Here is a 24,143-nt window from a genome sequence, read left to right on the forward strand (position 1 = left end):
CCCCACTGGAAACAATTGTCTTCCCTACCCTGTCACCTTGTGCCGAAACACCAAGTGCTGACAGCTGAACTCTCTTCAACAAGCTTCTGGAAGAAGGCACCCCTGCTCCACTCCGGACCCAACAGGAGGTACAAGGAGAAAACAGAAAGGCAAAGCCCGCTTATTCCCAGCAACAGCTTCAGCTCCTTAGAGCCTGCATTACAAGAGAGCTTGAGAAAAAGAAGAGGGGAAAAAAAAGTGCCACCTAAAGAGGAATTCCTTAAAAGTTAACAGCATGAAGCATCAGGGCAAGAATACAGCCCCCTCTTCAGGAGCGGGTGTGAGAACTGAGAAGAGGCTGCGAAAGCCCATCAAAAGCTCCCCAGCTGGAAATGAGGAAACAAACACTGGTTACATCACTGATTCGAACAACTGACATTTACCTAAATGCAAGAGTCTGGAGAACTTAGAATCTTTTAAAATCAAAATGCCTTCCTCTGTGCTTTCAAACACAGCTTCCAGAGAAAGCATGCACCTCAACAGTCACTGTGTGCAAAATGCAATCACTGGCCAGGACAGAACGATCCTCCTGAACACACGTAAGTACTTGCAAGCGAAACAAGAGTAAAAGTAATGTTTCCCTTCTAATGAGTTCCATTTTCATCCACCCCGAAAGACCTTGAGTAAGAAGGTTGAGAATGTCGTGCTGTACTTCTCCAGGGAAGCTGGCACAGGAACGGGGAGAGTGCACGCCAGAAGTGCCTCTTCTGTGGCTCTAATGTACTTAATCCTTGACATCAGGCTGATTTATCTCACCTGGGGTTACTTACTCTATCAAGAAATCAAAGTACGCACATGTTACTATCTTTAAGACAGACAGCACAGTGCCTGTCTGCTGCAAACATCTGTCCAATGAAAGCCAGTGAGAGAAAGCAGAGGGCCCTCAGTATCATTTAAGGCAATGGCTGATTATTATCTAGACAGCAGTAGAATAAGTAATAATAATAATAATAATAAGGCTATTTGCAACACTCCAGAGAAAGCAGCAAAAAAATACATTATCATATAATGCATCCTACAAACATCTGAATACCTAATATATGAGGAAGTGCTGGAGAGAAATGACTGTCCCTGACCTCATGGAGCTTCTGGTCTAGCTGAGGTGACAGACAAGTCAACAGGAATTCAGTGTTAGTGCCTGACAGTGGTAAACACCAGGCTCTACAGGAGCACAGGCTGGTGGAGTCAGTAAGATTCCGAGCAGAGTCCTGAAGAACAAAAGGGAGGTAACAAAAAGCAGCTGCACAACAAAGCTCTGGGCAAAGCTCTGTAATGTTTAACATACACGTCACCAGCATCTTCACGTTCGGAATCGTACTGCTGCTTGCTCATTTCTTTACTAATATACAACCCTTCTGATCTTTCTATTCAATAGCCATGGCTTATCATTTCATAACATATGACCCTCTCAAGTCCTCCTACTGCCCCACCAGCTCTGCAGCCACCTACACGGAGATTACTTCAAGCACCACCCTTCTATTCTACATGCCCAGTTCCTTACCTTTCCAATTATTAAAGCAAACAGAGCCTTCCTACAAGGTGACCTCATCACATTATTCCCTATGCCCATCTCTCCCTCAGTTTCACACTGCAAATGAGTTCAGCCAGAAACTCAGAGGTTTTCCTCCACCGGGCTCCTCCCTGCTCTACCTAAACATCTCTCCTCACAAGCCCCTGTAACCAGCTTGCCTGGCCTCTGTCCTTGAAAGCACCCCTGCTTTCCAACCTCAGCCTCTGCTGATGGTGCTCCTTGGCCCTGTCCTCCCCACCCATCTCAACGCCACCTTGTCTCCAGGCTCAGTGCAAAGCCACTAAGTACCGTCCACCATTCCAATTAAAAGCATCTACACCACTCATTTCATCTTTTTTCTTATTTTAAAACTTCTTTACCCTTTTTAATATACCATTTTCTTCAGTAGTCAATCAACTCCTGCCTTATATCATCACTTAAATGTTCTATACATGTGTGTCTCTAAAGCTTATAGTAAGTTCTGGAGAACAGAGATCCTTTCAAATCAAATGTGAAACAAAGACATCAGAGAGAGGGTTCTTGAACAGAAACAGGACTTCACAGGGTGGCTAGAACAGATGCCTCCCAGAACTCTGGATCATCCTCAGCAGGGCTTGTCCTCACATCCTGTCTGGTTCCATCAAAGCTGACTCAAAGGGATGCCATTTGCAGGAGCCTGGAATGTCCACCCGCCATGAAAAGTTATTAACAGCTAGGCAGACAAAATACAAACTATTAGGCATTTGGGACTTTGCCCAAAATTGAAAGACTACCTAGGAAGCCAGATTATAATCACAGCACTGCCTGGAAAGGCCAAGTAAGAGGAAGTCATTGTCCAAAGACCATTGACGGAGCATTCAAGTGACACTCCTTTGGCACCTCCATCTCCACTGTAGGGAGGGACATGCCAAGACAACCAGGCACCTGTGGTGGCACCAGCTTCTCAGGAAACATAGGTACCATCCTACCTGCTGGCCCCAAACCCTACTTAAATCACATGCAGATCGCTCTTCTTCCACCTCTTCTGTCAGATGGGTTAAAATGTAGTGTAGATTAGCTAATACATTAATTTAGTTAAAACTGCATCAAGTTAGGTGCCAGAGACATGGTGAACAAGATACTGAATGGCCCCCAGAGAGACTTCAGTGTGATAACGGCTATAAAGGTTACAGGATTACCATGCAGACTATGATGGGACATGGCATCAGTACATGAGAAAGCAATGTAACTGAAAACCCTGAAATTTCAGTTTCCTCCGACAGAAACTGGGGGAAAGAAAATCAGTAGGCATTTAGCTCAGAGCAGCCATTAGCTGAAGGAACCCATGCCCTAGGTGGCTCAGGAATTTGCAAGTGAACAAGTTCAGTGACCTGGGTGTGGTACCAGGGAGGCATGACTGGTATGTGACTCTAGCTAAGAAAGAGTGAGAAATGACCAAGAGGACAAAGAGAGAAGAGCTTTTACGAAAGAGTAAGATGATTAAGAACTTGAGGATGTTTATTCAATGCTACTCCTAGGAAAGAGGGACAGATTTGAAGAAAACAAACTGTCCTGTAACTAGAATTACTCTCTGTAGTGGAACAGGGACCATTTATCAGGCCATAAACTCTACAGCTATAATAAGGATTACACCCTAGTGGCTTTAATTATCTTATGGTTTATATGCAGACAGGCTGATTTTTTTCCAGTTTTATCCACAACTATCCATTCTTATTTATTTCACTGAAGAAGTTCTAAAAGGTACTCAGTTAAAGACCAATACATACTACTTCTCTATGTATCACCAATGTCGTGGATTAGCTATGTATTAAAATAACCTATAATGGCTAACATTTGCAAATCTCAAACACCCAAATTTATCCTTTCCCCCAGTAACCATAAGATTGTTTACTATGTCTGCAAGTCTGTTTGTTTTGTAGATGAGTTCATTAGTGTCCTTTTTTTTTCCTGTATAGCACAGGGAATTATATTCAATATCTTATAATAACCTTTAATGAAAAAGAATATAAAAATGAATATATGTATATATGTGCATGACTGGGACATTATGCTGCACACTAGAAATTGACATATCAGATCCAAATATGCTTCAAAACAAAAACAAAAAACCTATGGGATGAATGACTGAGTTCCTGTACATAAACTATATCCTATGCTCACTCAGCTATATAGAAAGAGATGTTTCACTTCAATATCTAATTAACCTTTAACTAGAATAACTTCCATTACTTTACCTTTAAATGTATAGGTGTCCCTCCATTCTCTGCCAAAGTTAGTAATCTAATACTTAAACATACTATATTTTTAAACGTATTTAGAAAATGTGTAATACAAAAACATATATTGAAGAACATATTTTCAGACACCAAGCAGTCTTTATATAAAAAGTATTTTATAATGAGCTGTTTCTATTTGCTAAGTTCACACAATTTGAATATTATTTCTAAACATTATGTAATTAATAATTTGAGTCCTAAGTTACTGGTCATAAACTACTTTCTCCATGAAGAGATTTACATTGTCTTAATAGGTCATCTTTTTGACTTCTATGGAGTATACAGCACCCAATGGAACAAAGTACCCAAAAATAATAATGACCTATACTTCACAGTAACCTCCTGTCCCTAAATGCATGTGAAGGAAATCCAGCTGATTTCTTACCTCAGTTTTTAAAGCAAACAATCGCCTAGATAGTAAGTTTTCAAATTGACAACACTAATTCATATGCTCAGAGTCTAAAAATACTAGTGTGACTATAACTTAAACCCAGATTTCTCACTTTAACCAAGAAGTTATTTACATCTGGTCAAAAAAGTAGTCATAGACTTGATTTAACTGACAAACTGCTCTGCTCTTAAGTGTTGAAGTTTTAACCTTGTCTAAATATTTTAACCTAGAAAAATGGAACTTTTAAAAATGTGTCCTTTATAATGTCATACATCAAAATTTGTTTAAAAGGAAATGCTGCCCAAGCTACTATAAAGCCTTTGCAAAGACATCATATTTGAAAATATTCAGCTGAAGAGTTTGTATTAGCAATAAATAACCACCTCAAAAATATTGTAAGAACTGACCAGATAATAAATGCAATATTTACTCCTATGTTACTAATAAAGCCCAAATTACACATTAGTTCACCATAAATTCTTTACAAACTATTTTTAAACTCAGACCTTAAAAGTCAATAAAAGAATTTTTCAAGATTTCAAGGAATTTACAAATGAGTGGTTCTGAATGACTCACAGGCAGCTCCCATTTGCCAATTTGTAAATAACCCAATCCCTGCTTATGTGCCCTAAAACAATCTATTAAACCCCTCCCAGGTCTCTGTAATTACTGACTCAATTAGAGCCAGCACCTGAAGAGCAGCTATGACAAAACACCCCAATCATCTGTATTTGGAATATATTTTTGTTAACTCCCCTTTACATGGGAGTAAATGAATACAGCCCCAAACAGTAAAGGCAATAAGTCAGCACGGCCTCCAATCTCGAGCTTCTATCCCTATTTCCATCTATTAAGAACTCCTTTCTGTTAGATCTATATGCTCAGATACGGAAGATGCTGAAAACTTATCATCAGCAAACTGTAGAGGAAAAAACCTGAAATTTGGCCCATTTATATATAAAAGAGGAGGGAAGAGAATATATACACCAATTGCTTGCATACTCATGGAAAATTTCTGGAAGAACATTAAAGTTAACAGTGTTTATCTCTAAGAAATTTGACTTAAGTGTTCCAGATAGACTAGTTTGGGACCTTTTAAACTTTTACTTCTCTGTATGACCTTTCACATGATTTTAATTTTTTTTTACCATGATCCTGTACTACTCTATTTATAATAGTAAAGACTTAAAATCCAAAACCTTCCTTCCCTGCTCCTCATCATATTACAAAAGACCCTGGGAGCACAACTTCTTGGCCCCACACAGAATCCAGCCTAAAATAAGCAGCCATCAAATCAACTATGTATACCCCACCTCCTTCCTGAGATGGGCTATCAAAGGCTTGCCTTGCTTCAAAAGAATACCTGATGAAATAGTGCAGGAGGGAAGGAAAAAAAAAAAACAGAAAAGGTAATAGGATAATGCCATAAAGTGCTATTATCACCCATTCATTATTTACTTCAAAAGCAAAAGTTTTAAAAACATAAGAATAGCCAATGCCAGTAGCAGGTCACTAAAAGTATATGCAGTAAGAACAGGAAAACTAATCCAGACAGGAAAACAAGAGTTTAAACTACCCTTAAAAAATACTCAACTTCCTATCCATTTCAAGAGCAGCACTATTTTTGGGAAAAAAAGTTTAAAAAAGCTACATTCCAGAGATGTTTACCAAATACTCTATTTCCTCCTCTACCAATGGCAGGCATGGTTAATAAATTAGGTCATTCTTTTTTCCTACAAGCCCAGACATGACTTCAGAATCCTCCTTAACACAGTGCTATCACCCAGTCAGAATTTGTGAGATATTTGCCCCGTAGGTCCTTTTTATACTTTTTGACAATTTACCAGGGAAAAGGTGAAACCAATCTCTTCAGAATATATGAAAATACATTTTTCTAAAGCACTTCACTGAAATCAGATGTGTTCCATTCTGCCCTGGGGGGGTGGTCTCTGAACCAAATTCTTATTTATCCCCCCCCCACCAAACACACACACACACGTGCAAATCTTCAGGTGAAACTCTAAGTTCACTGAAGAATAACACTTTAGAAAAGCGTTAGTTAGGAGTTGGTTTCTGAACGAAACAAAGGTAAAGATAAGGATAGGAAAGTAGTCTACACCCCCTTATTCCACCCTTGGAAGAATAAGCCAATAAATGCAAAGTGACTACAGGGTAATTTTAAAAGATTTTTAAATGCTCAAACCAGATGTTCTTATACAGGATATACAAAGCAGCTTCTGCAGAAACCAGACTCAACCAGCTAACGACAATTACACTGCACACAGACTGAAATGCAGCTGTTCTGAGGAACTTTGTTCCTTGATTATAGCCGGTTGTCAGAAACTATCAGTTACCACTAACAATGTTAAGTCACCAAAAATTTTTTAAGTACTGTTTAAAAAAAAAAGTCAGATTCCCAATGTCGTACATTAGAAGACCTAGATGGCACACTTAACAAAAACTCCATTTACACATCATCTGAATTACATACGAAAACAAATATTTCATCACAATTGTACAAGTCTTTATTATGGTCATGGAAACATAAGACAGTCTCAAAACCTAGCACCAAGGTCTGGAAAGTATTCTCTGAGGCTAAAGCTGAAAAGAGTCTCAACCATGGATTATGTCTACAGGAAATCCTCCCCAAAGAAACCCATAAAACCGTAACTGTGGCACTAGAAAACATTTTAAAGATAATTTAATTTACCTTTCCTAATGTTAAAGGCAAGTACATACAATGAATTCTGGAGAGGTTAAGCAGCAAGAGTAAAGATGCAGACAGGTCTAGGGCAAAGCCAGTGGCTGAACCAAAGACCAGTTCTCAAGGTGGGTGGCCCTATTGTGACACCCACCTCCCCCCAGGTGCCTGCACAGGCCTCCCACTAGACACCTACTAGGATTTAGAAAGAGGTTATCTTTAATATTAAGGCCATGCCTTATATGTTAACAGGGAGCAGACAACTAAAATGTACTCAATAAACGATAGTCTGTTAACTTAGAACCTGAAAGTTTCCTGGCAAGCTGATGGGAAGATGGTTGCAAATGCCATTTTAACCGGTGAAGTGTACAAAAGGTAGAGCAGGAAGGGGCATGTGCTAGTCATCCCCCAAACACTATCACAGGGTTATGAATCCCCTGAGCAGCAGGCATTAACTTCTGATTGGCATGACACACACACCCTACTTGGAGAGAGGTTATCTGCCTCTGTAGGGATCCCCAGGTTACAATGTACATTCCCTTACACAGGGCTTCTCTGCCTGGCTCCCCTGCATGGTGTGACTACCTGGTTGTGCTTTCCTAGGTACACAGGATCCCATGTCACACATCCTATCCTCAGAGGGGATCAAGGAACCAGAGTTAAGAGCCACAGCCTTTAGACTAGCCAGATCCCTCCCTATTTATCAAACAAACTTCTGACTTCAAGCTGTTATTTCAGGTTCCTATCAGAAGGGGAATTCAGTCCCAACAGAAACAATCCAATGACCAGGTAATGCTGTGTCTCATTATAAATCAGGGGTCCACAGCCTGTTTTTGTCCAGCCTCTGAGCTAAGAATGGTTTTTACATATTAAAATGGTTTAGGGAGAAGGGATCAAAGAACATTTCATGACACCAGACAATCATACAAAATTTAAATTTCACTGCCTGTAAATAGTGTTATTGGGACACAGCCATGTTCATTCATTTACCTCTTGTGTCCACTGTTTTCGCACTTATGGTGGCAGAGCTGAACAGCTGTAACAGAGACCATCAGGCCCACAGAGCCTAAAATATTTACTATCTGGCCCTCAACTAAAAAGTTTACTGATCCTTGCTGTAAATCAATACACTGGCAGTAAGGAGAGGGTGTTCTCTAAGTGACTTAAATAAAGGCCATGTCTAGAAACCCATGAATTTTTCTCAAAAGAAAACCCCTGAGGCTCCTACTTGGGGTCAGCATATAGTACTAACTTGTAACTTCTAACATGCTTATCTGATTTTCAAACCAGTAACCAATAAGCAGAAAAATGTTGTAGGCAGGCATGTTTACTATAATACACGGTTAATAGTGATAAAAAAAAAAGAATTCACCAGAATTTAAATACTAAACTGGAATCCAAGGATGCACTTAAAGGTATTCATCCAAACCCTGAAATGACATGAAAATTTCAGTGCAACCTGCTTTTTCTGAGGAAGAGGTTCCACAGGTTTTGGATCTCAAAAATGTCCTTGACCTTAAAAAAGCTACAAGCCACCAGTACTCAGCCTACACCTCTTAAGTGCATCATTGTATTTCAACACTGAAATAATTAATGCTGATAAAAATGACCATGAGTAATCAAGAAAAATCTTAAATCACATTAAGAGTACTCTGTGCTAAACAAAAGCAAGCCACACAGCTCAAACTCCAGCAACTTGTTAACCTTGCCAATTCTTGCTGTTTACCCTGCATTAGTAGTAAAAGTTTTCAAACTTCACTTAAAATAACTCTTTAGAAACTGTCTTAGAAGCAGTCATTAATTTTCAAATTAATAAGATCTCCTGTGCAGACATTAAATGATCGATATTAAAAGGTACTTATTATTGACAATTGGGAGTACTTCCAAAAACAAGAGAAAATTCTGTTTTAATTCCTTCAACAAGTAAGTCCAAAAGAACCTAAAGCTTTAGAAGTAAATAAATAGGCCTCTCTCTCTGGTCTTCAGAGACGGCCCACACTCTGTCTATGGAGTGTGTATCTACTTTTACTTTAACCTGAGCTTCCAATCCCCACACCTTGTGGCCTTTCTCTTGCCTTCTGAAACAGCCTGCACTCTATTCAGTGCGTATCTCTCTAAATAAATCTACCTTTACTCAAGTAAATAAATAAACTTACTTCTACTGTCCTCAATCACCTTATTATGTCATAACTCCACCCAAGAAATCAAAAGCAAAAAGTAAATATTGGACTGGTTTTAGAGTATTCATGAAAAGTTAGTCCTTGCAAAGGGGAAGACGTAGGGGTTCCCTGAACATTTGCTAAGTGCACATCATATACTACTGGTCTAGCATTAACAAAGGACTCAAAAATGGAAATATCCCATCTCTTGCCCAGCTACTAAGCTTTCCATTCCATTTCTGGCAATCTATTTTTGTTGCATTCAGGAGAGGAAAGACATCCTCAATAATTATTCAAGGACTAGGCTAGATAAGGCTAGGCCACAAGAACACTGCCAAGAGTCAGGATCAGTATCCTCTCAAGCTAGATTTTCTCTCTGTTCCATGACACTCAATCCGAGCTAAACTTAAGACAAGATGCCACTTCGACTCAAAGGTAAAAAGGCCCTCCATGGTCACTCTTGCATTATTAGGAATGCAGAGTTAACTTACTCCATCAGAGCCCACCAACTGTGAAAACATCAAAATATATATCCCTCATGATCAAAGAGTAATATTTTTGTGTAAGTACACCAGGCAAATGGCAATAGACTCTTTCAGTTAAGTCTCAACTTTCTGAAATAACATATACTGCAAATAACACATTAATTGTCCAAATTTTAAATACAAGATAACATATAAAGTGCTGCAAAATCTTGAAAATGGAGAAAATACACTGAACACTAAAATTTAAGGGAACGACTTAACTATCTCAGGAACTAAAACACTTTTCCAATTAAGGTTCCTGATACCATCTAAGAAACTAACAACTCCAAGTAAAGACAGCCTTTATTTAAAATAAAAATATATATATACATATATAGTTGAATATGGTGACAGTATTCTTTTACAGGCTTGAACAGGAAGGTGAGGAAAGAAGTTTAAACTATAACTCAATTAAAAAAAATTTTTTTAAGTTTAACACTGGTATAACTCCCACTGTTTGAACAACCAAGCCAAACTTTTTAATGTCAATCCAAAAACAAAGCATAATATTGGCTAAGATGTCATATTTTCCTCCAGAGGATATCTATTTTATTAACCATGTGGGAAAACTGGGCTTATAATGCAAATTCTGATGGACCGTTAACTGTAACAGTCTAACAGATGCCCCATAATCCTAAACGAGAAGAGCTTCACCAACAGGGAAGCAAGGAAGCAGGCAGAATTGTGAGTCATATGCCACCTTCTCACTCCTGACAAACCCTAAAGATACAGGATATGGTCAGTGTTTGGTATCTTGATGTTTGCTCTCCCAACCACCTCAGTACTGAAACACAAACACAGTTGATAACTCTTTCCAACAAGTCTGTGGATACATTCATCAAGCAAATTTCTTTAGTTTTCAAACAGATAATCTACAAATCAGACTTCCAAATTACAATTAAAAAGTTGGAATCAAAATAGGATTTTAAAGTCCAGTCATGATTAATTCCAAAGGCACGCCTCCTCAATGTCAGTTCTATCAAAAAGTCACTACAGATTAAAACCTTACAGGAAACAACCAGATGCAGTAAACAATCCTTGACTGGACACTGTTTCAGACAAAGCTGCTGTTATATTTTGGGGCCAAGAGGAAACCTGATTATGTCCCAATAATAGATGAAATGAAAGCTAGCTAACAGGAAAAGAAAATCTCCTCACACAACTGTATATACAGTATGATCTCATTTTGATTAAAACATACATACATATACACAATTACCTGGAGAACAATACAATGATGATTTGTAGGTGGTAGAAATGTGTTATATTTGCTCCTCTGTAATTTCTAATTTTCAACAATGTACATGTAACACCACTTCTGTAATAATACTTTAGGCCACTAAGGGCTCCTTAAAGTCAAAAATCAGTTATTTATGAAGGTGAGACACAAGGACATCTGCTTTTACTCTCACCAAGTTAACTCTTCTTCCCAAAGTCTCTCAGCTAAGCAATGGTTTGTTTCTACAATGTAACATTTCTTTAAACTCCAAAGTTTTTTCTCCCTGGTCTCAGGCAGACCTCAATTTCTCACTATCTTCCCTTTATACTACTCTTTCAGCCTTGGTAACTAATATAAAACTAAAACACTCATCTATAGGTTGAAAACCTGTCAAGTGAGGGAGGAGGAACTAATAAGTGAGAGTGGGGGATCTTTTTAAATGAACATATATCTACCCTTGTCACATTTAAAATCTGCGGCATCCCACTCAACTTTTCTTGTTAGAAAGCAGCCTATGACCTTAAAATGGAATCAAGTTCAAGTACCCCTGCATGTTCAAGCAATTCCCTTTATCTCTGGCTGGTGTTTGGAGGAAGGTAGATACGTGACACTTAAATGGCTAAAAAGTCATAATGAAATATGCCAGGTCAGATACATACATAAAAATATACATACTTAGGGAAGAAGGCAAAATAACCAAACGATTAAAAAGTCATCGGATTTAAAAGTGACATTAGAAGAGACTGAAACCTTTGGGACAAAAAGGCATTAGGAATTCTGGGTTGCGGGTACTTGCTAGAAAGTGTCACCCACAGAACATCCTATGCATCTCTCCAATGTGTGCTGCCCAGTCTACTACAACATATTATTGTATCAAAAGTGTTGTCAGTGTAAACAGGGTTACACTGAACACTTCTTTTCTCCACCTATAAATGATTAAATCTTGATTAGCTGTGATTTGATCAAATACAACTTACTATAGTAATTCTCTAACCATTAGTGGATCACTACCTAAATCAGCTTCCAGAGAAATCGTGTATCTTAAAACTAGTTCATTAACTTTGAAAGGTATTAGCCTTGAGCTACAAGTAACTAGAGAGCTAGCCTTTCACAGTGGGTTTTCTAAAAAGGAAAAATAGTTCACCTAATAAAAACCTTTGGGAAAGAAGCCCCTAAGCATTCTCCTTAATGGAAACTTCAGATTCTTTCAATCCCCAAAATTGTAGCCGTTTTAAGTCATTCAACTGCAGCTATCATTTTACAAAAAGAAAATTTAAATTCCCCCTTGGCTGTGGTAAACAGAGAGCGACAGACCCTCGCCCCCGCCGTGGCGAGGTGGGGCGCCTGCCTCCTCGTTATTAGAAAGCCAGCCAAAGCTGCTTTTAAACGGTCTCCGGGTGACGACGCATTCCTAACGGGTTTCGAAGGCACGTTTAAATCGCCCGCTTTTTTGTTTGCTCGCTTCATTCACCGGGCGCCGGGACTGCGGCCGCCCCCGCGTGGGGGAGCCCGGGGTGGGAAAGCCCAGAGACAGGGGGAAGGCTGGGGAGGGGAGGGACGGGTGGGGAGGGGGGAACCTGGGGCGCCGAGAGCCAGGGCGGAGGACCCAGGGACGTGAAGCCAATGTGGAAGGGGGGAGAGTGTGGGTGGGTTGGAGACAGAAAACTGAGGACCCCAGGAAAGGGGGGATCCTGGGGAGGGGCGAGCTGGGCCGCCGCCCTGCACCCAAGAACGCACCGCGCGGCTCCCGCCGCCGCCCGCCGGGGTTTGCGCAGGGCCCGGCTCAGCGCGGCGGCGCCGCCCCCCTCCTCCCTCCCTCCTTCTCCTCCTCCCAAGGCGACAGAAACAACAGCGCGGGAGGAGGGGAAAGTAACTCCCGGCACCTCCGCCGGAATTAGCCCCGATGCAGTGATGACACCTTCTCGTGGCGCAACCAAGCCCCGCTTTCTCCGCAGCGGCGTCCCCGCCGCCGCCCTCTCCATTTGAAAGTGGCCACCCCCCCGCCGCCGCCGCCGCCGCCGCCGCCACCGCCGCTCCTCCCGCCCCGCCGCCGCCAGCTGCACCAATCCGCTCGGCCCCAATTGCAAATCAAATGCTCCCTCGCGTCCAGAAGCCACTTGAGCCTCTGGAAACGGCCGCGCCGTCCCCCTCCCCGAGTCCCTCCCGGGCGGCACCTAAGGGCTGGGGCGGGCGCGCCGGCGAGAAACGGTTGTGCTATGGGAGCGGCGGCGGCGAGCAGCCCCGAGCGGGCTCGGCTCCCGCTCCCGCCCCCAGACAGTTCTGGAAACTGTGTATCACCTCTGTCACAGGAAGCCATCCGGCGAGGAAGGCGGCGCGGAACCAACAAACAAACGCCTGCGCCTGCCCGCCAGAATCACCACGGGGATGGCGACCGGCTTCGGGCCGTTCCCTGGGCGGGGGCGCGGTGGCCACCCCCGCGCCGCGGGCTTTGTGCGGGGTTCCCGCGGCGCGGGCGCGGTGGGCTGGCGTCCCCGCCCCCGAATACCCCCACCCCGGGCCCCGGCGGCGCTGCTGGGACCGTTAAGTGACGCTCCCGCCGCGGCGGAGAAAGCGCCTCAGCCGCCGCCTGCCCCCATTTCCACATGGAGCCGCCTCTCCTCCAACGCCAGAGGCGGGCCACAAAAGTTGGCCCCGGGGCCACCCAGCACCTGCCCACGTGCCGCGAAGCTTCGCTCCCAGGTCTCCCCCGTCCCTTCCGCCCCGCCGCCCTCGGCCGCCAGGTCACCTATTACCGGTGGGAGGGGAGAGAGGCTGCTATTTAAACGCCCGCGGAAGTTGAAGCACCCCCACTGGCGGGTGCCGTGCACCTGCCTCCCGCCGCCGCGCTCCGCCACTTTGAGCAGCAGCGGCGTCCTCGGCCCCGCCTCCAACCCGCAGGCGGGCGGGGGAGAGCGGGAAGGAGGTGGAGGGGATCGAATTTCTCCAGCAAATGGGACCGTTCCGACAGGATTCGGTTCCCCGGTCAACATTCCACATTCCATCCCTCTCCCGCATTTGCAAGCCAGCGCCAACAACCCGGAAAGCCTGCTGGCTACCGAACAACAGCTCCCAACTCACAAATACACACTCACAGGCACAAGACACGTGCACTGAAGGGCTTTGCAACTTGCAGTCCCGGGGTGCACACTGCACGTTCATTTCAGGCAGTGAAGACCAAGCGACACCCCCACAATTTGCAGACGGTGCCAAAGGTTGCAATTTGCAATCCGTTTTAAGTTCATGGTTAATCGGTACTTTGCTCTACCAAAGCAACTCCCTCCTTATTTCACCGATGAAGGGCTTTTCACTTCACAGGTGGTCCCACTGTAAGTAAAAGGTTTGATCATTGGAAATCCAATTTGGAAGAATCTAATTGCTAAGCTGTCCCTCACCCCCACCCCCGCTCACTGCCCTTGAATTGATGTAATGAATATTTTGGACATGTGGTGACGCGGTGACAAGAGCCAGGGCTGCGGCCACCCTATACAGATATACCTATACACACACACCTATGTTTGGACAAATACAGTCGTCGTCCCTCTCCCCTTCCCCCCGCACGGTCACACACACTCTGGATTCATATATGTACGCGGACCTGCGTTCTGCCATTGCCATCTGTCTACCAAGTTGCTACTATGCTTTCCACTTTCATGCAACCTAATAATACACTTTGGCTTTTCTAAAAATGCTATAAACTAAAGCCAACTAAACTGGGCTTCTGCTCCCGAATACGTTTAATTTTATGATTCATCTGAAAATCCCATGTTCTTCGCAAAACCAGAAGAAAAAGCTCTAAGTCTTCACCCGCCCCCCAAAAATTGAAATATAATCATAATAAAACTTACTGACCCAACATAGATCAATTCTCAGGATCCAAAAATCATCCTCTCCTCCTCCTTTGGCCCCCGCCCCAGCAATGCCCAAGTTACTGGTGGGATAGTAACGCTGCGCTTGGCGGCTGCCTGCCCTCCCTCCTCGCTACATATCGAGGACCCAATCTTTTGGCGCCATATTAATGACGTACTATATTATTTCCACTAGGCAGCGACCTTCGGCATTAAATTACTCCCGAGAACTCCCGAGCAAAGCAACAAAACCATCAAATATGGCTGAGCCTCTCGGCTCGTCCTGCAGCCGCCGCCGCCGCCGCCGCCGCCGCCGCGGAATCCGACGCGCACACGGACCCACACGCGGACACGCGCGGACTCTCGCGCGGCGCGCCCTCCCCGCGCGCCCCCCGCGGCCCGCGCGCGTACCTGCTGCGGAGGGGTTCGGCCGCGGCGCTGGGCTCCTCGCCGCTTGCTCCGCGCAGCATGAGTTCGGGCCGCGGCGGGCGAGCGGACGGACGGGCTGGCGGGCGGAGAGCCGGGCGGGCCCCTGCTCTCGCCGGCGCACACACACCCGGCGCTCGCGCAGGGAGGCACTCTCAGACGGGCGTTTGACTTGTTATGGAGGAAGGACTGTGTGAATCAAACTCATTTCTGGGTCACTGCTGCCACAGGGGGGAGCACTTTAATCCCTTGCCAAAACGAGAGGGTGGGGACAGGAGGGAGGAGGGTGTGCGCGGGGAGTCTGCGGCGCGGGGGGCTCCGTCCCTCGTTAACTCTTCGCGGCCCTTGCCGCAGCCGGCCTGGCCTGCATCCGCGGGGGTTCGAAAGGAGAGGCACTGTTCAGCTTTTTAGATCTCTTCCTTCTCTTCCCTTGTGAGCCTAGAAATTCTTGAGGTGTCTCCGAGCAGAGTGGTGGGCTTTTAAATTATTCCTTTCAAACTGTCCCAGTTCCAACTCTTGTTTGACTTCACTGCACCTAGAAATGGATTCTTTCAAGTTAATTTAAAATTATGTAGATTAAAAAATGTGGCTTTTAAGGAGTGTAGTCTGGGTGAGAGGTTTTATTTTTAGGCTGAATGGCAAAATAAATAGTTCTTTCGTAGTAAGCTATAGGGAGTTGCGAATTAGAATGACATTTTTAAATACAGAGAACCCAGTTTTGGAGCCGAAACATATCTTTACCTAAGTTTGTATTGAAATGATCATGGCAAATGAACATTAATTCATTAGGAGACAGTAATTATTTATAAATTGACACCACCTTTTTTTTACACAGTATTACAGAATTAGATATTGCCTTCCAAATATGAGAATTGAGCCTAATACTAAAACCGGGGTTGCAGACTAATATAAAATTAGTCATCAGAAATTAATTTGGGGTTTTTTATGTGTAAAAATGAGTGGTTACTGATTTTCCAAGGAATACAACCTTGTACTGTGGGGGTTAACATAACTTCTTTCATGGACACCCCCCGCTCCCCCCGCTAAAGAAATGAGTATGTGACATTCAGCTTCAACAGGGAAAAGACCAGAGTACAGATTAAAACTCCCATTCAGTAAACAGGAACAGTGATCACTACAAAATTGAGTATCAAACCAAAAGGCATACTTATCCACTGGAAGAGATCTTCTGACTGTATCAGGTTCAGTTTCACACAGTCACACACACCAACCCATCCATCCACATCAAGAACAAAATAATCTGATAAATGCTGCAAAACTAACTGAGTCTTTCAATTATGTTTCAGAAAACAAAGTAAACCAAAGGAAATCATAAGTATATGTCCTCTTTCTTCCTTGCTTGTTTCACTAATGAAAAGTACAGATACTCTTATCAGTCCTGTTCATGTGCTCACTTAATCCTGTTCAAAGAGATCACATATGTAAGGCACTATGCTAACTATCATTATTACTGTTATGAGTATTACACTGCAGTTATTATTTTCACTATTTCACCTTATACATACTCTATTGTTGAAGTAAGAGGACACAGGTTTCCTAGCCAGACAGACTTTGCATTGGATCTGGTTCTACAGGTTATCAGCTGTGTGGCTGTGGAATAAATTACAAAACTTCTCTGAGCCTCAGTGTTGTCATGAGTACTGAAATGAGGTTAACAACCCCTATCTAAAAAGTTAAGAGGAATGAGATAACTCCATAAAAGTGCCCAGCAGTGGCCCTGGCAGTAGGAGGGCTATCCCTCCCATATCTCTTTCTTGGCCTTCTCTCCGTGGAAAATTGCAACTTTTTCACATTCCTGCCAAATTTACTTCACTTCACTCATTCCCCTGCAAAAAAAATAAAAATTAAATCGTGTTTGCCACTTAGCTTTAGTTGTTTGTTTGTTTTCTATCCCCACTCCCCAAACGTCAGACAACAAAATCAAAGTATACTGAATAAACAGATGAGAAAAATAAAGAGGTAAAATGGCACACAAACTCCCAACACTGATACACTGATCAAGACTGATGGTTCCAGAAATATATACAAGATCTTATGGTAGCTCACAGCGAAAAAAAAATGTGACAATGAATATATGTATGTTCATGTATAACTGAAAAGTTGTGCTCTACACTGGAATTTGACACAACATTGTAAAATGACTATAACACAATAAAAAAAAGTTAAAAAAAAAAAAAAGACTGATGTTTCCAGGAACATCCCTCAGTTATGTCACTGCTTTGGAATACTGATCCGCTGAGGCAGTGCCATGTGCTGTAAATAGCCCTAGACTAGGAGTCCAGAGACTCCATCAACTCACATCACGACTCTGAACAAATCTCTTTAGGTCTTAGTTTTCCCACTGACATGATAGACAAGATGATATATCACACCCATTTTCTCTTTAACATTCAGTAATTTCTGCTTGTTCTTACCAAGCTTAGAAAGTGATGATTATTTGAAGAAATGGAGGACAACCTGAATCAATAAGGAACATGTAAAAACATTTCGTCATTAACAATCAGCCATTGACATATTTTTAAATAATAGGTGTCTTTTGCCATCAAACCACAAAGGAGACTTTTACACAACCCATCCGCAAGCATACAGGAACATGGTTTGACTTGCGACAGCACAGTCTAAAATAAAATGTACTAAGCTGGCAATTAGGGAAATGAGTTTCTGGTTCCTCCCTGTCACTTATTGTCTTAACTTACCAAATCACTCATGATCACCATTTCCTAGTCTCTAGAATGGTCCTGTTAATTCACACTTTATTATCAGAGATGAAAGGACATTCAAGAAAATACGTACAAAGTAGTCAGTGTAGTTGAAATATCAAGATTCTAGTCTTTCCTAATCTGAGTAGTATTCATGGTAATAATTACAATTTTATACATCCCTTAAATTTTGCTGCAGGCATACAGTTTTATTATTTTCTTCCATAATAATGGATTCCTATGGAGTAAAATTTTGAATATATATTCATATTCCTGATTCTGAAGTTATACATGATTAAACCTATAATGTTTAGTTACTTTCATTTGTGTCTACTCTGAAGGTAATTGTCAGGCCTTGACACAAAATTCAGAGTTGTTCATATTTGAAATGAAGTAGGTACATATGCTAAAGTCCTATATGTCTCATTCCTTTAGAGAAATGGCAAATACCATTATATGACATATAATGTATACACAATTTTTATTGCACAAGTGCTCTTGTGGATAAAATGGGTTGTGTTCTAAAAGTATGTTTGTATTTAACTGTTTCGAGCTTTGAATTTATGCCCCAAATAAACCTTGTTATAAAGAGGGCTTAAGTTGTCACAAAGTTTTTTTTTAATTAATCTTAATAACTATATGACAGAAAAGAATAACTTTTTATTAACTTTTTTGAATGTTATTATTTAGGTGGGAGAGGATTTAGTTCAAAAAAGGACAAGCAGATATATCTCTGAACAGGAAGAGTAACATTGGGAACCATGAGAAGAAACAGGAGGTGATGGGTAAGAGATTAGGAGAAAGGTTCCCTGCCTAACCAATTGATGAGTCCACCAGTCCTGAACAGCTGGGAAACCCCTCCAGGTAGGTGGTTACAACCTTCCAATATATGGAATGATTGGAAGGCCAGTAATTGACATACTTTCTTGCTGATATCAGGACTGACTAAATTATTTTTTCCTTTAGATTCTTTCTTCCTTTCCTTTTTGTTTCCTTTGCTTGTCTTTAATTTTGGTTGTTTTAATTTTGTTGATTTTCATACTTTCAGCACAAGTTAAGATGTCAAAGAGAAACAATTCTGACAGAGGGACAGAAGAGAAAATAATTTAACACAACCAGATGGAAATGACCAAGGTTAAAAATAGGAAAAGCTTTTCTCGATCATGAAAGGAAAACATGATGATAGAATTTTCAAAATTTAGAAAAGCAAATAATGGTGATAAAATTCACCCATTGGGACAACTATTATAAACCGTGCCATGTATTTTCAGATTTTTTCCTAGGCATTTTTAATAAAATTGGAATGATGTCACATATTTCATTTTACCATCTTCCTTTTCACTTCTTTCATGTATATCATTTCAGTATTCTACTTTTTTTAACATTTTTTATTGATTTATAATTATTTTACAATGTTGTGTCAAATTCCAGTATTCTACTTTTTAAAGTAATTTTTTTGGCAGGTCTTTGCCTGCCTTCATGCCGTAACTCCACCTACAGGTCTCTTCAACTATGTATTCTCATAGTTACTCCCTGGACCTTGTCAACTACTGGGGAGTTCTGCCATCTTTAATATCAAATTCAAATCTCTCTATTTTAGCTACCACCTCCAAGACTTCCAAAGCTTATTTCTCATGAGTTCTTTCTTCTTATCCGGAAAGTCACTCCAATCTACCCCTATAGTCTTCTCTTACCAGACGCAGAGCAGTCGGTGGTAATCCAAAATGTGATCCCCAACCAGCAACAGCAACTGCTCCTGAACTTGTCAGAGATCCATTGTTTCCATCCCCACCCAGACCTACTGAATCAGAAAGGGGCATCCAGCAATCGGTGTTTTAACAAGCCCTCCAGGTAATTCTGATCCACGCTCAGGTATGAGAACCACCTGAGTAGATCTTACTTTCATCCACCACACTCGAGGCACAGGGCGAGGCACGAGAGACAAGGTTGCGAGTAACAAGGGAAGAAGGTCTATTCTCTGTCCATAGGTCAGTTAAAAATACAAACAGGTGATGACAGTTTACTACAAGGTGTGGGGGTAAGCCTATAATGGACCCCTAATCCCTTGTGTGTCTATTTGTGTCAGTGTGGGGGTGTGGGTAGTGGGAGGAGGGTGGTCAGAGAAGGCTCCTCAGGATAAGTGATCCCAGCTGAAATGTGAAGGATTATAAATGTTAGCCAGATGAGAAGGGGATGGGGACCTAGTGTTGCTTTTTTGTTTGTTTCATTTTTTGTTTTAAACAAAACCTCTGGCTTCTGTGTGACGAAGGATGGGGTGGAGGTGAGACACGAGATTAGGGAGCTAGTGAGGAGGCTTCTGCAGTTGCCAGGTGAGAGATAGAGGCGTAGGATGATAGCCATTGATCACAAAATGGAGACAAGTAGACAAATCGGCTTGTGATGGAGGCATGGTTAACACTGGCCCAGCTCTCCAGAGGTCTCCAGCTTGCCCAGTTCAGCACCGCTCCAGGCAGGGGTATGAGAGCTCCTTCCCCCAACCCAGGAAATGCCTGAGAGATGTCTCTAGGGCTTAGCAGGTCCCTGTGGCATCTGGGGAGGGCACCCACTAGGTAGAGGCAGTCATCCGGGGAGGGAGCAACATCTGGAGAAACCAAACGAAGGTCCTGCTGGGCAGTGAACTGGTCAAGGGGTTCAAGCCCTGTCTCTGCATGCAGAGCGGAGGCTCAAGCCACGGGGCCGGGAGAAGAAAAAAGAACCAGCCACAGTCAGGGAGGACTCGGGCCCCTCCCTTCTCAGTGAGGCCTGGATCTGATCCCAGGTACCCCACAGTCTCTTTATCCCTCCTCCGGAAAGCTCCATTTTCCTCTTTTCTTCCACAAAACACCTTAATGGCCCATTATAACCTGAGCCCAAATCATTAGCAAATGAAAAACTGACTCTCCTTTTCTCTAAGGCTGAGAGGGCAGGATGCAGAGAGGGCAGAAAACGGGGAGGGAGGTATCCCTTCCCCCTGGTTTAGCTCCAGTGTTAATGAAGCAAAGAAATGGGGGTAAAGTGAACACTTAAGTTTCTGTGTTGAAGTTGTTTGATAATTCACTTTTTTTTTCTTGCCATGAGGCACATTTAGTTGTGGACAAGATTTGTCTGCGATGGCTTGAATGTCAGAGGTAAAGCAGCAGCTGGAATAAAAAGATGCGTCCCAGGCTTCTGGCTTAGAGAACTGAGTGGATTCCTTCATTTGAAACCCAACAGACACTGAGCACTGAGCAGCGTGCAATGGTGAAAACGAGAATCCTGGAGCAAAGGAAAGGAAGGAAATTCCGAGAGCAGAAATACGATGAGTTCAGCTTGAGGAATCACCCAATTGAAGATGCCCACAGGGCAGATGGGATGGGGAGTGTGGTGCTCTAGAGGGAGGCTGGGTTGCAAGTACTGGTTTAGGAGTTACCAGCACAGAGAGGTTGATGCCATGGGAGTGAATGAGATCAACTGGAAGTGCCTATAAAGTAAGAAGAAAACAGGACCTAAGCTCCAAACTAAGAAGTCATATTTCAATGGCCAGAGGAAGCTGCAAAGCTTCAAAGTTTCATTGAAGGCAGTGCAGGTTAGTTGTCTTCCTTCCTAAATGAGGACTTCAAAGCACCATAGGAGAAAATCACAGACCTGTGCCGATTGGTTGCATGAGGTGTTCATTATCCTCCACCACGTCCTGAACTCACTAATTTCCCCAGGTAGTTCAATCTCCCGTTCTCTTTGGGATTTTGCTCAGAGCTTTCTTCCTGTCCCAGTCTGCTATCCTGCCACTCACCCGGACATGTTCAGCAGAACTCCTAAACCTCCTACACCACAGATGTAATAGAGGCCACCGGGCAGGAGTGCCTTTGACCTTCTGCCTCCAAACCTGCAGATCTTCCCTGCAGGCTCATCCTCCGCCTTCCTTTCTATCACAACAGGAGGCACGGCATGTGACATTTCTTCCACCTGGGCTCAGAATCCTGAGAATGGTTCACCTTTTCTGGTCTCTAGCTCAAGATTAACCCTTCTCTTTCAGGTGTCTTCTGCTTCCCTGGCTACCGACTCCTTCCCAAACATATTTAAATATACTTGTGTCCCTACTAAAGGGAAATAATCTCAAGGCTCCCTTCCTCTGCCTCCCTTAACAGTCACACTTTTTGAAAGAATGGTGTACACTCGCTCAAGCCCACTGAAATCTGACTTATGCCCCCCAGTCACCCCAGTGTAACTGCCCTTGCCAGAGATCATCATTGACATTCTTACTGCTCAATCCAGTGGCAATTTCTCATCCTTGTTTTTACTTGACCTTTTACTTGCATTTGACACTGTTGTCCGTTCATGCCCTGTTTCTTAAAATGCTTTCACCTGGCTTCCATAACCTCAGCAGTCTTCTACTGGTTTCTCTCCTACCCCTCTGGACTCTTCTAATTCTCTTGCAGGCTCCTCTTTCTCTCTTGTTAAAGCCATGCCTCAGACAAATTGTTTTTGAGTACATGAGAAGCTTTTTTAAAAATTCAACTGAAGGAGTAATTTTGGTTGAGACATTTTATAAGAAAAAAGGAATGGTTCACCAACCATGTTTAGAATGGATACAGAAAAAAGAACATCTGGTTAAAGATTATTAGGCTAGTCAATCAGCTGGATGGGTAACCCTAGCTTCCCAGAAGGAGTTCTCAGTCTTATTAAAGTCTGTCAGAAAACTGTTCACGCACTTTATCAGGAATGCTAATTGCTTCCCAGAAGGAGTTGTAAATTACATCACACAAAAAATTTCTGTCCCAGACCAGGTTTGAGTCAATTTGCTTTCTCACTTTCAGTCTCTTAAATGTTGGTTTTCCTTAGGGTTCCCTCCTAAGCTGTATTCTCTTTTCATTCTACTTATATCTCTTGGTGTTCTCATCTACTCTCATGACTGCCCCTCAAAACACACATCTATACTTGTGTCTCCAGTAACTTCTTGAACACCCCCAATGGACCTCCCACAGGCAGTTCAAACTCAATGTATCACAAACTGAATTCATTTTCCCTCCCACTTTGTGCCTCCTCACCTGACTCAATTAGTGTACCACCATCCACAATTGCCAAACCCAGGAGTCAAGACATCGTCCTTGACTCTTGCTTTTCTTTGACATCTCCTCCATCATCACCACCACCACCAATCCAGTTTATTCCCAGATCACTTCTACATCAGTTTTCACCTCTCCATCCCAACAGCCACTATCATCATCTCAGTGATTTACATCACCACCTAACTGCTCTCCCTGCCTCTAATCCTGTCCCCCTCCCTCTAATCCTGTCCCTTTCTAATTCATTCCCTACTCAATAGTCTATGTGCTCTTTTAAAGCAAAAATATGATAACAGCATTCCCATTTAAAACCATTAATTGCCCTTTTCCCCCTTGTTTACTCTTCAGGATAGAATGTGTCATCAACATAGCTACTTACTTTTGCTAGCTCTCCTTCCAAACCCTCCCCCTACTTCATGGCTTTTCACATCTCCTCAGCAGTATCCATTCAGAACCTTTGAAAATGCTTAACCCTAAGCTTGGATCATTCTTCCCTATCTACACAGCCCCTTCTTTTGGCCCTAATTCACTCAAGTTCTACCAAATAGCCTTACCCTACCTCCCTAACCCCTGCCCTTTTCTAAGCTTCCATAACATTCAGTATTATAACTATATTATCACTTCTCTCACTGATTTGTAATTTTTTGTGCCCCTCACAAGACTATCTGTCAGTTGTTCAAAGGACTTTGTCAATTATTCTCTCCATGTGTTTCTAGTACTGGCACCTAACAGTTGGTAGACAGTTAATAAATGTTCTGAATGCAATGGATGAATGATCAATATATTCATGTAATTAAATAGTCTCCAAAGAACCATTTAAAAAACAGATTATAACTTTCATCCTTATTTTCTTATGCTAAAAGTAATAAATATTATGTTTTAGAGAAGCCAAAATTAAAATTAAAATCACCAAAAAGCTATTACTCAAAGATAATTACCACTAAAATTTTGGAATGTATTTTTTTCCATCTTTTGTATATTTGTGTGTGTGTGTATCTATATATACATACTTTTTTTTAGACAAATGGGATCACACTATAATTCTGTTTTGTGACAATATTTAATTTGTCCATATAGTTGGAGGTTTAGGTTATTTCTATGTTTTTCTTTTTGCTAATTACTTCTATCTTTTTTACTAATATAAAGAATGCTTTAGTGAATATCCTTATAGCTCTATAATCCATGATTAGGCAAATGGAATTTTTATTTATAGTGTAACATTCCACCATATAATGGAATCCTCATGATTCCTGATTCTTTATTTACACATTTATGTTTTTCTAAATCCACA

The 24,143-nt window shown here is 42.3% G+C and overlaps 1 protein-coding gene across 8 annotated transcripts in view; it reads right to left on the minus strand.

Annotated features, from left to right (window-relative positions):
* The window catches only part of JADE1 (jade family PHD finger 1), a 55,445-nt gene extending 40,177 nt beyond the window's left edge, over positions 1–15,268 (minus strand). Inside the window, exon 1 of one of the 8 annotated variants that reach the window (XM_072937546.1) lies at positions 15,076–15,268. Coding sequence is in view for 2 of the 8 variants with exons in the window: in XM_072937536.1 (XP_072793637.1) it covers positions 13,118–13,136 (19 nt within the window). In the remaining 6 variants the exon portion in view is untranslated. Of the gene's footprint in view, positions 1–28; positions 46–11,963; positions 12,032–13,117; positions 13,268–13,488; positions 13,510–13,572; positions 13,685–14,668; positions 14,807–14,843; positions 14,962–15,075 lie in introns of those variants that run through there. The other 7 variants (XM_072937561.1, XM_015246087.3, XM_031691928.2 and 4 more) reach the window with 7 other exon arrangements.
* Positions 15,269–24,143: the final 8,875 nt, after the last annotated feature.

Source organism: Vicugna pacos, chromosome 2 (genome assembly GCF_048564905.1).
Source record: "Vicugna pacos chromosome 2, VicPac4, whole genome shotgun sequence".
In the NCBI taxonomy this organism is placed as follows: domain Eukaryota; kingdom Metazoa; phylum Chordata; class Mammalia; order Artiodactyla; family Camelidae; genus Vicugna; species Vicugna pacos.